The 17350-nt window shown below is 44.4% G+C and overlaps 1 protein-coding gene across 1 annotated transcript in view; it reads left to right on the forward strand.

Moving 5' to 3' along the window:
• The window catches only part of LOC138249681 (zinc finger protein 271-like), a 61149-nt gene extending 44335 nt beyond the window's left edge, over nt 1-16814 (forward strand). The window contains exon 2 of the mRNA XM_069203648.1: nt 12302-16814. Coding sequence (XP_069059749.1) covers nt 12962-14443 — 1482 coding nt within the window. The 5' untranslated portion in view covers nt 12302-12961 and the 3' untranslated portion in view covers nt 14444-16814. The remainder of the gene's footprint in view (nt 1-12301) is intronic.
• The last annotated feature ends 536 nt before the right edge of the window (nt 16815-17350 follow it).

Here is a 17350-nt window from a genome sequence, read left to right on the forward strand (position 1 = left end):
TGTGATCCAAATAGCTGTGGCTCTACCCGGAAGATTTCCTCCACCATGACCCGGAGCTCCTCCTCAGAGAACCTGGGGTGTCTTTGCCATGCCATGGGGTGGTGTGTGTAGTGATAAGTGGGGTGATACTTAGTGGTGTGTTGTGTGAGGTGCATGGATGTTATGTGGGTGATGGTATTGTGTGCCTGTGGATGCTTGGTAGTAGTTTGTAGTGTCTCTCTCTGGCCTTCTTTCGGTATTTTTGTCGTAGGGGTTTGTGGGTGATGTGGGTGTGTGTTTTATATTGTATTGGGTGTGTGGGTGTGGTGTGTGTATGTGTATCAGGTGTGTGTATTTCAAATTGTCCAATGTGGCTGTTTTGTAGGAGTGTGTGTATTTTGAGCGCGGCGGAGTGTACCGCCAATGGAATACCCCGGTTGAAAGACCGCTGCGTGGATTAGTGTGTCATGATAGTGTGGGCATATTTCTGTTGGCGTGACAGTGGAGGTTTTGTTTTCGCCAGTTTATCACTGACCTTTGGTGTGGCGGACTTGTGTGGGTGTCTGAATTTTGGCAGATTCCGAGCAGTGGGTCATAATGACCGTGGCGGAATTCAGCTGCCGCGGCGGTGTCTTGGCGGCTTTCTGCACGGCGGTAAACGGCTTTTGCTGTCAATGTTGTAATGAGGGCCATAGTCCATATCCGCCATATGTAAAGGAGACTGCACAGACTTCCCCTTGGTTTTGTACCCACCAACTTGTATCTTCACCTCATCAACATAACACGAGGTATTTTCAATATGTTTGGCAACCATTATAGACGTTTAGCAACAACTTCTCCTTTATCTTCATATTAGGGTTTCGGTTGATCAATTGGTTCCGGGTTAGCTTCTCATGCAATTCCTTAAATTTACATGTTGCAGCCAAAGTTCGCAAAACTGCCATATACTGATCAATAGTCCCACCTGGTAATTGTGCACAAAAGAAAAAGTTTGTCTTTCTCCACAACAACAGCAACCCTTCCACCATAGTTCTTTTCCAGTGTGTTTATGGCAGGCAAAAATTCATGATCCACCTCCTCATTCATATCAGATCCATTGTTCCTTCCATCACTACAAACTGTAAATTCTGGCAACGTTTTCAACACGTTTCTGCTCTCCGTCCCCAAATTATGCTTCAGTAAAGCCAATTGCTTCTTTGCAAGAAACATTTCACCATCTATAGCCTCAATATGTTTCAAATGCTTCGTGCCTGTCCTCCCATGGCATAATGAGTTCACCTGGAGCGGAAAAAACAAGGGTGGACATGCAAGAGATTGCACTGTGTCTAAAATTCAAATAGAGACTATGCCTACACCCAATATTCCCTAATAAATTGCCAATAATACAGTGGCAGAACAAATGATATTGTTTCAAAATTGTCCTCTTTTTACTTTCCAACAAAACAAACCTACATAATAAAAGTAATCACTGTTGTCTAGTAGGTTCCAAAACAATAAATTCACTTATCAAAAGTCGTCACCGATGTCCCCTTACTGATCAGATGCTGGTAACAACTTCCTTTAAAGAATGCCACAGTAATAAACAATCAGACGATGTCTTTGTTCAGCCAATCACAGATCCAGCCTCCAGCCAATTTGAACATTTTTTACACACACAATATTGCATCTCCAATTAACTCAAACTTCCGAGCTGTGCTCCACTGGGATTAGCAACAATTCCACTTCCCTTCAAACTTGTCTCATTAGGACCACAGGATCCACAACTGGTGAGTCTTACTTCCATTGTAATCTGCAGAAGCAACATATTGTGCTGCAATTACCACTTATTAGTTTGGAATGCGGAAATACGCGCTGGCGACTCGCACTTTCAAATGTTCAACCGCCTAAGCGCCAGCGGGTGCTCGACTGAGCATCTCTTCACTGTTGAAGTAGGGCCCATGATGACTGGTCCATTAGGTTGGTTCTTTCCTCCTGTTCGTCGCACTGATAAGTTGAAAAGCTATCTTCCAAAATGCACAGGTATAATAAGATTTATCCAGGATACAAACTTGCCATCAGTTTGGGCAAGCTTACACAGTAACCGCTGCTAGAAGAACACACCTCAGGACATAAGACTTCTCTCATGGTAACTCAAAACACAACAAAAAGAGCTTCAGCATTTCGCGTTGATCTGGTGCTTCCCGATAGCTTCAGCTTGTTGCTCGGTAACGAGGAGTGAATGTATGCAGTGTCATCTTGGTGATACAAGCAGTCTTGTACATTGCCCTGGCTTCTATGGGGAGCCAGCGGAGAGTGATAAGCATAGGTGAGATATGTTTGTTTCTTTTCGCCCCATAGGTGAAAGGCGCTACTGAATGTACAACTAATTTCAGAAGAGTGAGGTTGGTCTTAGGGGACCTGTCAGAAGGCAGTGACAATAGTCGATTCTGGGGAGGACCAGTGACTGAACAAGACATTTCAGATCTTGTTGAAGAATGTAGCAGCGGATTCCTCAAAGGAAACATAGTTGCTATCACGCATTTCTGGCCATGATACTGATTTGGGTCTGAAGACCAAGCCTTAGTCTTTTGTGAGTGTCTCCCAGGGACCTGCCAATGTCAATGAGGGTGGGTTTTTGCTGTCAAGGATGTTGTGTGTATGCATCCAGGCTTGCACAGGCAGTGGTGAACTTGAAGAGGAAATGTTGTATTTTGGAAGGGTTCAATTTTAGTTGTGATAAGTCATCCAGACTTGGATGGAATTTAGAGTGGTGGCAAGATGAGAGATGTTGGAGGATGAGACCTTTAGGTAGAGTTGAGTGTCATCTGCCTAATGATGATAAAGGATCCCCACCTTTCTTAGTAGGACTCCCAGAGACTTACGTAGAGATTGAACAGTGTAGAAGCAAAGATATAAACCCTGGAGGCCTCCTTGATCGACTGCCTTCGGTGATGGGAGACAGTCATCAATTTTGATCCTCTGTGACCTGCCCATGAGGAAGGATGAAAACAATTCTAGGACCACACCGTCAGTGCCCAACTGAGTTTTTTTTAGTGTATCTAGAAGTATATGGTGATTTATTGTATCCAAAGCTGCCAACAGATCAAGAAGGATCAGGAGGCAAGACCTGCCAGTTTCTAGGAATTGAAGAGCATCATCGACTACCTGGTGATGGCGGCTCTCAACCCCACTCCTACTTCTTGCTGACACTAGTGGATGAAGAATGCGGCTTGACTAGTCAGAGGAATAGTAATGAAGACAGGAACTGCCTGAAACCAGTTCCAGAGCTGGGCCTGTGGAATCCGTAATCTCAGTCTTCAAACTAAAGTGTAGGTATGGGAAAGAAATCCCCAGCTGACGTGACAGAATTTCTCTTTTTCCCAATGCCAGGGTTTCCAAACCAGTGGAGACATGCACATTTTGCAACCTGCTGAAAGGGGCGACCTAAACCACCTTGTGGTAGCCACTGACAGCTGAGGAGCTGTCTGAACCCCCTTGTGGTAGACCACTCACTACTGAGGAGCTGTCTGAGCCACCTTGTATTAGACCACTGACTGCTGAGGAGTGGCCTGAGCCACCTTGTATTAGACTGCTGAGGAGCGGCCTGAGCCACCTTGTATTAGCACGCTGAGGAGCGGCCTGAGCCACCTTGTATTAGACTGCTGAGCCACCTTGTAGTAGGCCAATGACTGTTGAGGAGCAGCCTGAACAACTTTGTAGTAAACCACTGACTACTGAGGTGCGTCCTGAACCACCTTGTAGTAGACCACTGACTGCTGAGAAACTGCCTAAACCACCTTGTAGCAGCCAATGACAACTGAGGAGATGCCTGAACCCCCTTGTGGTAGACCACTCACTACTGAGGAGCTGCCTGAGTCACCATGTATTAGACTGCTGAGGAGTGGCCTGAGCCACCTTGTAGTAGACCACTGACTTCAGAGGAGCTGCCTGAGCCACCTTGTAGTAAACCATTGACTGCTGTGGAGCTGCCTCAAACACCTTGTAGTAGACCACTGACTGCTGAGGAATGGCTTAAACCACCTTGAAGTAGCCACTGACCGCTGAGGAGATGCATGAGCCACCTTTAATAGACCACTGACTGTTGAAGAGCTCTCCAAGCCACCTTGTATTAAACCACTGACTGCTGAGGAGCAGCCTGAGTCACCTTGTATTAGACTGCTGAGGAGCGGCCTGAGCCATCTTGTATTAGACCGCTCACTGCTGAGGAGCTGCCTGAGCCACCTTGTATTAGACTGCTGAGGAGCATTCTGCGCCACCTTGTAGCAGACCACTGACTGCTGAGGAGTGGACTGAACCACCTTGTATTAGACCACTGACTGCTGCGGAGCAGCCCAACCCACCTTGTATTAGACAGTGACTGCTGAGAAGAGGCCTGGTCCACCCTGTATTAGACCGTTGATTTGTGAGGAGCTGTCTGAGCCACCTGGTTTTAGACCACTGATGGCTGAGGAGTGGCCAGAGCCACCTTGTAGTAGATCACTGACTGCTGAGGAGCTGCCTGAGCCATCTTGTGGTAGACCACTCTCTGCTGAGGAGCCGCCTGAACACCTTGTTGTAGCCACTGACTGGTGAGGGGATGCATGAACCACCTTTTAGTAGACCTCTGACTGCAATGGAGCAGCCAGAACCACCTTATTTTAGACCACTAACTGCTGAGGAATGGCCTGAGCCACCTTGTATTCCACCCCTGACTGCTGAGGAGTGGCCAGAGCCACCTTGTATTAGACCACTGACTGGTGATGAGCTGTCTTACCCACCTTGTATTAGACTGCTAAGGTGCAGTCTGCGCCATCTTGTAGTAGATCACTGACTGCTGAGGGGGTGCCTGAGCCATCATGTGGTAGGCCACTTACTGCTGAGGCATGGCCTGAACCACCTTGCAGTAGACCACTGACTGCTGAGGACAGGTGGAGGAGGGACCCATGCACAATGTAAAAACTATGCAGTAGAGGAGAGCTGTGAACATCTGTGTAGGAGGAACAAAAGTTGGCTCGTAGGAAAGGACCTACCATGGCAGTAACAGAAAAAGAATGACTCGCCAGCTGGGTTTAATTACCAGGTCAATGAATCAGTCTCTTTGCATCAAATGACATACCACATCCTACATAATGTCCAGCGTTTTCACACATCGTTCGGTATATTATTTGTTGATGACCCAGATGCTGCAGATGTTGCTCTGTGTTCTACTGGCCAGCTGAGCTGGGGATCACACTGCATACCTCAACCTCAGCAATTCAGATGTCCTCCATGTAGATTAGTCAGACCACTGGTCTTTCTGAAGGTTTTGTATGATCAGGTGTGCCACCTCTCGCAAGTGAAGTCGAGCTCCTTGTGCAGGTAGGTCATCTGTCTGTCTCTGCTTAGGTGACATCATGCAAACCTTCATATGGCATCCCACTTTTAAAAATGTTAGCATATGTGCATTTGTGTTTTGAACACTGCAGAATCGATGAACACATGCACTTGCTCACTTATTAATTCATCTGATCTCTCATCCATTCACCAAGTTGTTGATGTGTGAACTTAACAAATGATTCATCCATCCATGCACTAACCCATTAAACTATAACTGCTGAATTTCTATGGTTTTGTGCGAGGAAAACGTGAGCCTAACTGTAACGTCCCTGTAAACTTTTGTTTTTTAAAGTAAATTTTTGCGATTTTTTAAATTCTATTTCCTAACCATAATGCCCCTGTAACCTTTTTTTTCAGTGAATTTCTATATTTTTTTTAACTTCAAGTAATTTTAATTACTATACGTTAAAGAATCATTGCCGCGCAGAGCCTGTGGCAGTGCGCGGCAGAGGTTGGCAACCCCCTATAATCACCCAACCCGTACGGCCTTCATGGACACAGAAAATAATTTGGGGTGGGTACATATACCCTAACAGCTTTGCCTTGCTCTTGTGGACCCCCTGTGACCCTGCCAGTGGCAAAAAGTATTTAAAAAAAAGATTTTCATCCAAATCTGCAGAGGGACCTGGGCTTCTTATTAATTTTGACCCCGGCTGGGACATGTCCCAGGGGCATGGGCAAAATAATAAGGAAGGGGTCGCATGCCCCCCTTCTAGGCCTTTTAAAAGCCCGGGGACCACCACCTCCTTGGGGCTACATTTAATTAAAATATGGCTGGGTGACGCAGACCCCACCGGGCCCTGGGACCATCATCTCCCCGGGGCTACATAATTAAAATAGTTAAGGGGGTCCACATGACACCCAACCCCTGGGCCCGGGGACTACCACCTCCCTGGAGCTATATTTAATAAATATATGGGGGGGGCAAGTGGAACCCCCCAGGCCCTGGGGACCACCTCCTCCCTGGGGCTTCATTTATTAAACATAAGGGGGAGTGCACACAGACCCCCGGGACAACAACCTCCCTGGTGCCAAATACTTCATTTAAAATGGGAGGGGGGAATGTAGGCCCCTCCCTAGGCTGATTTTGGTCTCTGGGACCCCATCCCCTGGGGCCCGGCCACGTGTTTCACGTGCCCTGGCCCCACCCAGGGCACCCAGTAAAACCTCACGGGGACAGCAGGAGGAAAAATCAAGGCCCCCACGGTCCCAACCGGCACCTGTCTTCTGAGGGAGCCAATCAGATCACTGCACGAGATCAGCAGTTTCCACAAATTCACTGCAACCCTTGATTAAAAATTTGGATTTCCTTAACATTCTCTTAAACTACTGAATGCATTTACACCAAATAACAAAATGCGCGATCTGTGGCAAAAACATTTGTTTCTGCCAAATTTGGTGTAATCCCGTCCAGTGGTTCGGGCTGCAGGCCTTTCTAAAGAGTCTATGAGAATTAACATGGGAAACACACTTTTTTTTTACACCACTTTTTCTTGGCCTCCGCTTGACCGATCACCCCAAAACTTTCCATGCACAACATGACCCAACTTGACACTTTTTTTTGGAACATTTTGTGAAGATTCGTCAAACGGTGTCAACTAAGGGGGGTCATTATGATCCCAGCGGGTGGCAATAATGTGGCGGTAGTACCACCAAGAGGCTGGCGGTACTTACCGCCACATTATGACCGTGGCGGACCCACAACAGTAATATCGCCTGCAGCCTGGCGGTCCAGGCTGTCCCGGCGGTTGTAGTCCGCCAGGGAAGTGCTGCTGCACCTCAACATTGCCACCGGCTCGATTACGAGCCCGCTTCAATGTTGTGGTGACTTTTCCGCTGGGCCAGCGGAGGAAACGCTCTTTCCGTCCGCTGACCCTGCGGAAATGTCATAATAGGGCACCAAACATACCGCCAGCATTGGTGGTATGTTGGTACCCGCGGCTTCTGGGGTCTTTTCAAAAAGACCGCCAAAGTCGTAATGAGGGCCTAAATTCTTATTATACCTACCTAGCGCTAGTAGGTAATAGATAGATAAGATATATAAATATGTTAAGCATAGAATGGGGAATAACAGTTTAAGTACAGTAAACTGGGGACGGATATTTAAACTTAAGTAGGCAACTTAAATCCCACCAGAATTCTCCATATATGTTAGACCTGACAGCCTTAGGGTGGTCACCCCTAACTTTTTGTCTGCCTCCCTCCACTTTTTGGACACAGTCTTTGCTGGCTTTTAGACTCTGCGCACTTTACCACTGCTAACCAGTGCTAAAGTGCATATGCTCTCTCCCTTTAAACATGGTAACCTTGGATCACACCTAATTGGATTATTTGATTTACTTGTAAGACCCTAGTAGAGTGCACTATATGTGCCCAGGGCCTGTAAATTAAATGCTACTAGTGGGCCTGCAGCACTGGTTGTGCCACCCACTTAAGTAGCCCCTTAACCTTGTCTCAGGCCTGCCATTGCAAAGCCTGTGTGTGCAGTTTCACTGCCACTTCGACTTTGCATTTAAAAGTACTTGCCAAGCCTAAAACTCCCCTTTTTCTACATATAAGTCACCTCTAATGGGTGCCCTAGGTAACCCCTAGAGCAGGGTGCTATGTGGGTAAAAGGCAGGACATGTACCTGTGTAGTTTACATGCCCTGGTAGTGTAAAACTCCTAAATTCGTTTTTACACTACTGTGAGGCCTGCTCCCTTCATAGGCTAACATTGGGGCTGCCCTCATACATTGTTGAAGTGGTAGCTGCTGATCTGAAAGGAGTAGGAAGGTCATATTTAGTATGGCCAGAATGGTAATACAAAATCCTGCTGACTGGTAAGGTTGGATTTAATATAACTATTATAGAAATGCCACTTTTAGAAAGTGAGCATTTCTCTGCACTTAAATCTTTCTGTGCCTTACAATCCACGTCTGGCTGGGTTTAGTTGACAGCTCCTTGTGCATTCACTCAGACACACCCCAAACACAGGGTACTCAGCCTCACTTGCATACATCTGCATTTTGAATGGGTCTTCCTGGGCTGGGAGGGTGGAGGGCCTGTTCTGACACAAAGGACTGCCATACCCCCTACTGGGACCCTGGCAGACAGGATTGAACTGAAAGGGGACCTGGTGCACGTCTAAGCCACTCTTTGAAGTCTCCCCCACTTCAAAGGCACATTTGAGTATAAAACAGGGCCTCTGCCCTACCACCTCAGACATTTGCTGGAGAAGAAACCTGACCCAGAACCTGCACCCTGACAAGAAGAACTGCCTGGCTGCCTAAAGGACTCACCTGACTGCTTTCTACAAAGGACTGTTGCCTTGCTGTTGCCCTGCTGTCTTGCTGAACTCTTGCCTTGCTGCAGAAGTGCTCTCCAAGGGTTTGGATAGAGCTTGCCTCCTGTTCCCTGAAGTCTCAGGACCAAAAAGACTTCTCTCTTTCAACTGGACTCCTTGTGCGGAGAAAAATTAGACGCACAGCTTGCTCTGCGGTGAAAAATTCACCGCACACCGGACCAGAAAGACGCCGCTCTACCCCGCGAGGAAAAGATCGATGCGACGCCTGCGGTGCGACCGGAACTTCGACGCACAGCCTGCCTGGACAACGCCACCCGACTTCCAGAGAGGAAATCGACGCAGCGCCTGCCGTGAGGGAGAAAATTCCACGCACAGCCCACCGGAACGACGCGCAGCCGGACTACAAGCCTAGGATTCCACGCACAGACCCTGGGGCATCTGAAAACCCGGCGACCCACAGGGGAGACCTGTCCGTGCGCCGGAAATCGACGCAACGTCTTCCCTGCGTGAAAAATAACGACGCAAGTCCGTGTGTGAAGGGGCGAAACCGACGCACACACCATTTTCCGCGCATCTCCTCCTCTGCGGCCCTCTGCGGAGAATTTTCACTCCAAACCAGGTACTTTGTGCTTGAAAGAGACTTTATTTACTTCTTAAAGACTTAAGACACTTTATATCCCTTTCCAGTGATATCTTTACATTTTCATATTGCATCTTTTATTGTTTTTACCTGCAAATATCCAGATAAATATTATATATTTTTCTAAACACTGTGTGGTGTATTTTTGTGTTGCTATATAGTGTTATTGTATGATTTATTGCACATATACTTTACACATTATCTTCTAAGTTGAGCCGGACTGCTCAGTGCCAAGCTACCAGAGGGTGGGCACAGGATAATTTGGATTGTGTGTGACTTACCCTGACTAGAGTGAGGGTCCTTGCTTGGACAGGGGGTAACCTGACTGCCAACCAAAAGTCCCTGTTTCTAACAATATACTTTAATAATTGAGTAGTTTTTGATTACCCACTCAAAAAAACAAAAAAAAAGGTGTCCTCTCTGATGTGGCGTAATGGCCTAAGCTACTGACTTTGGAACTGGAGGAAACAGGTTTGAGGCTCACCGTCGGCTCAACATCCTGTGATTCTGGGCACGTCACTAAGGGTCTGATTTAAATGTCAGCGGACAGGTTACTCCATCACAAAGGTGACGGATATCCTATCCACTGAAATATAAATGCCATAGAATATAATGGTATTTAGATTTGGGTGTACGGGCTACCCATCACCGTTGTGATGGAGTTACCCATCTGCCGAAATCTAAATCAAGCAATTAATCACCTGTGCCTACAATTCAGCGCTTTGAGACCCTCACAGGTGATTTGCAGCACTTTACAAATCCTAGATTTACTATTATTATTTATACCTGTGCATCTGCTCTGTATCTCCCAGGCGAGCTTCTGTAATGAAGCTTGTAATCCCTGCACTACCAATCATGACCACTTCACTGTCAGGCCATTGCCTAACTTCTGCTGGGTGAGGCATTGAGTCACGCCCCTGTTTCGGCTAACAGTGAACGCTGTAGAGTGTGTACAGAGACATCAGGTTTGAGCGAGGAACAGGAAAGGATATAAGAAATGCGCAGAGGTAGAAATGCTGCATCACCTGACAACGAACACCTCCTCCCGCTCTGCCCAACTGACAACACTAAGGGCCTGATTTAGTAGTTGTCAGTACTGGTCCCACTGTCGCTCTTCCGTCAGATTTCCCACCTGCCCCCTTGGCGGTCCGCTCGCTGTATTTAGATGTCGGAGGCTCAACTGCAATACATTGAAATACAGCGGTTGGGACTCCATCGGCTTGATGGAGTACTTTGAAACTGCCGCCACGGCGGTACTCCGATCAAGATCTAAATCAGGCCCTCAGTCAAATATCATGGAAAGACAGAAAAACGAAAATTGATTAATATGCACACATTTATTAGCTGTGGGAATATGTCAGGCAAATTATTGATAGACATCTAAATTCAGGGATACATCTATTCCAAGCTCTAAATCAGGCTCTAAATGATGCAAATTATTGAATACTAAATTATGTAATCAAATTTGGTTTGCCTTCTCTACGTGCATAATGTAAAAAAATGTTTTACCTATTTTCATATGCGTTTGTGCATAAACATAGACATCAATGTGTTCCAATTTTGCAGCCTTACACATAAGGCATAATGGAAAAGTTGTACGCTATCATGAACCCCTCATTCTGTTCTGCCAAAACACCCTGAAAGAAGCTGCAGCTTAAAATGATTAACAGGATCTGAACTTTATCTAGTCTAGGAAGAACTGAAGAGTCACTTGTTTAAGTAATGTTGTCGGCCACAACCAGGCATTGTAGGCAGCGCTAGTTTTAGAGAGATGGATGGATATCATGACGATTGACAAACTTTCAGATTAGAAGAAATAAAAAATGCTTGAACCAACCTCAGGAGGGCTGGGGGGGTGGTTAAGATAGCTTCAGGAACAGCAAGGTAAAGACAGGAGCTGGCACTTCAGCTGATCCAATCTTTCTGCTTGGTGAACGCTCAGTCTTTCGAAGGCTCACATCTGAATAAAGAATGCATTGGAATTGACTGGTGACCTGGTATATGAGGAGGAATGATATTTATAGAAACAGACTTGATCTCCTCATAAATAGACAAATAAAATAAGTGAAGAAGTCAGAGGATATGTTTATGGGACTCCCATCGTATTAGTCCTGAGGAAGACCCATTGTGGAGCTGGGATTTGGCCCAAGATATAGAGGGGTCGAAACGTCGACGGATATATCATAGTCTGGATTGGTCTCTGCACAAGATCTTTGGAGAATTGAAGGAATTGATTTAGACTCTCTGAGGATTTGGAATGGAGTTAATGCAGCAAACAAAAAATAACCAACCAACTGTTTTTAATGTCTTTTGTATAGGTTTTTGATTCATTGGAATAGGTATTATTCTCCTTTCTATCTATCACGAGCACTTTTTCTCACACTATCTGTTCTTGGGTGTGTTGTTTTTATCAGATGGGCTGTCCGTATAGGATGAATATATTAAATTGATATTTATGTATAAGTAAATAAATGAATATATATATTTATATGAATAGATAATTTTTTTGCCTTCACCTATGTTGTTTTATGATGTGTCGGTCTCTCCCCGTTAGGGCATTGTTGTATGTAATGATCCAATGAGAACAGCAAAGCACTGAGAAACGTGTGAGTGCCGTTATAAACTTGCCGAAGAGTTACCTTTGTTATATGCTTCTAGAAGCACTACCTTTGTTATATACGTTCTGAAACTGAAGAAACAGCAGCACATCCTGATCCATCTCTGTTTACACAATCTATTCCTGCTTAAATGAAATCCTGACTGTGTGCATCAACCTAAAGCTTTAACTGTAACATGTGGGTGGTCTGCGAGCGCCCTTTCTTTACTAAATTGCTCTGTGAACCCCAGTAAATCACCTTATTTTTGGAAGTAAATAAGATGTGACGTGTTCAACAGGACTTTTAGTTAAATATCTTTGTCTGGTGGAATACCCCCTAATACGTTTCAAAGATGGTAAAGAAGAGTTGCTTCTTGTTAAATATTGTGTATTCACATTCCATCACATTTCCATCTGGTAATTATAAATCTCTTTACATCCGACAGGGAACAGAATTTGAATGCTCAAGATTATGATGCATATTGAAGGTAACGCTGTCAGAGACAGAGGAACTAGCACATAAAACTGACCGATCCTAGAAGAAGCAGTCAAGAGCAATTTAGTGGATCTAAGAGTCTGAGCCGTGCACTGCCACGCCACAAGACTAAGAAATGACCTCTGGAAAATTAAGGCAACAACACTGACAAACCACCTACTGTGTAAACAAGTGTCCATACCAGCTTTGATCATGGGATCTGTATGACGTGGTAACAGCGGTGCTTTGCTTTCTAAAATGATGACAGATTGCCATTCAGTGCTCTAGGTGTATTGTAAACTCTTTCTGGCCAAACCACAGCAACCAGAGAAAAGCACAACGGAGTGGAGCCAGACAACTGAATTATAAAGGAAAGAGGGGTCTGCTGTCTACAATACAGAGTGATGTCCCAATTTGCACTGACCAGAAGGAGGATGAGTCTTTACCCGTAAGCATGAAAAACCATTATCCAATTTAAAGACACAATCTCCCCTAACAAAGACTTACACATATTATAAATATGACGGGTATTTAGGGACCATTGTATATTGTTGTTAAGTGAGACATCAAACATTAAAATACCACACATGCATACAGGTAATGGGAGAATAACACATGCGCTTTAACAGCCATGTTGGCCCTTCAGGAAACACAGTCATGCGATGTAGACAAATATACACAAGCCCCCAAGACACTAACCGAGAGAGAAAAATCATACACATGCAGCAAGCGCTTCAGTTTGTCATTAGAACTAAAGCACACAGGAGAAAAACAGTTCAGTTGCACTGAATGTGTGAAGAGCTTTAGTCAGCTGTCACACCTACAAAGACATCAGCAAACACACACAAAAGAAAAAAAATTCAAATGCAGTGAATGTGTGAAGAGCTTTTGTTTCTCATCACAACTAAAATACCATCAGCAAACACATACAGGGGAAAAACCATTCAAGTGCAGTGAATGTGTGAAGAGCTTTAGTCAGCTGTCACACCTACAAAGACATCAGCAAACACACACAGAAGAAAAAAAATTCAAATGCAGTGAATGTGTGAAGAGCTTTAGTCAGCTGTCACACCTACAAATGCATCAGAAAACACACACAGGGGAGAAACCATTCAAGTGCAGTGAATGTGTGAAGAGCTTTTGTTTCTCATTCCACCTAAAAAGCCATCAGCAAACACATACAGGCGAAAAGCCATTCAAGTGCAGTGAATGTGTGAAGAGCTTTAGTCTGTTACAAAACCTACGAAGCCATCAGCGAACGCACACAGGGGAAAAACCTTTCAAATGCAGTGAATGTGTGAAAAGGTTTAGTCAATCATCACACCTACAAACACATCAGCAAACACACACAGGGGAAAAAACGTTCAAGTGCAGTGAATGTGTGAAAAGATTTAGTCGGTTATCACACCTACAGACACATCAGCGAACACACACCGGGGAAAAACCATTCAGGTGCAGTGCATGTGTTAAGAGCTTTAGTTTAGCATCACAACTAAAAAGCCACATGGAAACACACTTGAGGGGCAACCCTTTCAAGTGCAGTGAATGTGAAATGAGCTTTAGTCAATTACAAAACCTAAAAACACATCAGCGAACACACACGGGGGAAAAACCATACCGTTGTAGTGAATGCACAAGTAGTTTTAGTCATTCCTCAGCATTAAAGAATCATCAGAAAATACACACAGGGGAAAAACCATTCAAGTGCAGTGAATGTGTTAAGATCTTTAGTTTATCATCACAACTAAAAAGCCATATGAAAACACACTTGAGGGAAAAGCCATTCAAGTGCAGTGAATGTGAAAAGTGCTTTAGACATTTACAAAACCTAAAAACACATCAGCGAACACACACTGGGGAAAAACCATACCATTGCAGCAAATGCACAAGTAGTTTTAGACAATCCTCCGCATTAAAGACACATCAGAGAACACACACTGGGGAAAAACCATACCATTGCAGCAAATGCACAAGTAGTTTTAGCCAATCCTCTGCATTAAAGACACATCAGAGAACACACACTGGGGAAAAACCATACCATTGCAGCAAATGCACAAGTAGTTTTAGACAATCCTCTGCATTAAAGACACATCAGAGAACACACACTGGGTAAAAGCCATTCAGGTGCAGTGAATGCGAAAAGTGCTTTAGACATTTCCAAAACCTAAAAACACATCAGCGAACACACACTGGGGAAAAACCATACCATTGCAGCAAATGCACAAGTAGTTTTAGACAATCCTCCGCATTAAAGACACATCAGAGAACACACACTGGGGAAAAACCATACCATTGCAGCAAATGCACAAGTAGTTTTAGCCAATCCTCTGCATTAAAGACACATCAGAGAACACACACTGGGGAAAAACCATACCATTGCAGCAAATGCACAAGTAGTTTTAGACAATCCTCTGCATTAAAGACACATCAGAGAACACACACTGGGTAAAAGCCATTCAGGTGCAGTGAATGCGAAAAGTGCTTTAGACATTTCCAAAACCTAAAAACACATCAGCGAACACACACTGGGGAAAAACCATACCATTGCAGCAAATGCACAAGTAGTTTTAGACAATCCTCCGCATTAAAGACACATCAGAGAACACACACTGGGGAAAAACCATACCATTGCAGCAAATGCACAAGTAGTTTTAGCCAATCCTCTGCATTAAAGACACATCAGAGAACACACACTGGGGAAAAACCATACCATTGCAGCAAATGCACAAGTAGTTTTAGACAATCCTCTGCATTAAAGACACATCAGAGAACACACACTGGGTAAAAGCCATTCAGGTGCAGTGAATGCGAAAAGTGCTTTAGACATTTCCAAAACCTAAAAACACATCAGCGAACACACACTGGGGAAAAACCATACCATTGCAGCAAATGCACAAGTAGTTTTAGACAATCCTCAACATTAAAGATACATCAGAGAACACACACTGGGGAAAAACCATACCATTGCAGCAAATGCACAAGTAGTTTTAGACAATCCTCCGCATTAAAGACACATCAGCGAACACACACTGGGGAAAAACCATACCATTGCAGCAAATGCACAAGTAGTTTTAGACAATCCTCTGCATTAAAGACACATCAGAGAACACACACTGGGTAAAAGCCATTCAGGTGCAGTGAATGCGAAAAGTGCTTTAGACATTTCCAAAACCTAAAAACACATCAGCGAACACACACTGGGGAAAAACCATACCATTGCAGCAAATGCACAAGTAGTTTTAGACAATCCTCAACATTAAAGATACATCAGAGAATTCACACAAGAGAACACTATTAGAAAGTAGCAAATGTGTGAAGAGTTGTAGTCAATTATCAGGCCTACAAAGTCATCAGCAAACACACACAACGAAAAAAAGACAGCATTGCTTTGAAAGAGGAAGGAGTTTGAGAGAATTATTGCAGATTCACCAGCTAACACACACAGGATAAAAAAATATTCAAATACACTGAATGTGGAAATAACTTCAGTCAGTCATAAAAACTACAAAGCAGTTAACAAACACACCCGAGGCAAAAAGCGCTCAAGTGGAGTAAATTTTGGAAGGTCTTTTGCTGATTATAAAGCCTACAAAGATATCAGCGAACACGCACCATCACTAAACAAGTATTAAAATATAGAGATGCAGCACATTTGGCAAGAATTTTAGTACGTCAGCAAGAATACTGACCAATCTGTGGACATCACAGGAGCCAAAATAGTGCAGTTACTGTAAAATGAAGCAATTACTTAAATCAATAAGATTACAAATATGTGGGGCATTCAAATACCAGATAAAAAAAACAGATGATAAAAGACCTGACTAGTAGGAAAGAAGAAAAGCACAGATATTTGTAGAATTATAAAAGCGTCTGGTCCCAGTGACTGCTCATTTGTCTACAAATAACAGGAAGAAACATGAAATACCAAGAAAAAGTTGTGAGTTAAGCACATAAAGGGGAATAAAAGAAATGAAACACTCTGAGAAATAGAGGCATACAGAAAAACATTGAAGCACACCATGCTAACTGTAAAATCTACACTACGAACAACTGTGGGACGAAGAAGAAAAGATTATCGATAGTCCTGGTACATTGTAGGAATCCTAACTGAAGTCATAAACCTAGAATAATTCCCAGCTGCATGTCTGGATCCTGAAACAGCTTTTTCTACAAATGCCAACCCCACACTGCGTACGGCCTTCGGAAATGTGTGGCGCATGGTCAGGCCCTGCGTCCTACCCCCCCCCCCTGCACACAAGCAATGTCCAAATTCCCACAGGCGCAGATGGCTGAATATAAAGGGTGTCATTTTAAATAACACAGAGCCACTGACTTTGTCTGTGGGTCAGGACATCAAAATAGTGCTCCTATAAGATTGATGAAGGGATCAGAGTATCAACATACATAAAACACATGTAGTGTCTTTGTCAGAAAATGGGCAATAATTATAATGAAATAATTGTTATAAAATGTATATTTAATTAATTCACACGCTTCAATGTTTAATAAAATTGCTTGTCATTAAAAATGCAATAAAGCTTTATTAAAAAACATGTACAAATCACTGAGTCGTTTTATTAACATTTTTCAAGCTACAAAATGTAGCCATAGAACTGCCCACAAAGGGCTTTCTCGCTACTAAAAACATCCTCCCCTCCTCCGGGGTGGGCCAGGGGCAGCGCAAAATATTATTTAGGAGAGGAGTCGCATGGCCCATCCCCTTGAACTGATATGAATAGAAAGGGCCCGGGAGCGTACGGCCCCCCCTCCCAAGCCTCAACAGACCCTGGGGACGCCATCCCCCGGGCCAAACTCCAATACAAAGAGGAGCAGCGCATGGCCCCTAGCCCCGATTCTCAATAGACTCCGGGGTCCACATCCTCTAGGACCATCATCATTAAAAAAGGGAGATGACGCATGGCCCTTCCCTCCTAAGCCTGTAAAGGCCACGGGGATCCAATGCCAGGTGCCCGCTCAATTATTATGTCCCAGGTAGGCCTCATCTGGAACACAGTAGTTT

The sequence above is a fragment of the Pleurodeles waltl genome, chromosome 8 (genome assembly GCF_031143425.1).
Source record: "Pleurodeles waltl isolate 20211129_DDA chromosome 8, aPleWal1.hap1.20221129, whole genome shotgun sequence".
NCBI classification, from domain to species: Eukaryota; Metazoa; Chordata; class Amphibia; order Caudata; family Salamandridae; genus Pleurodeles; species Pleurodeles waltl.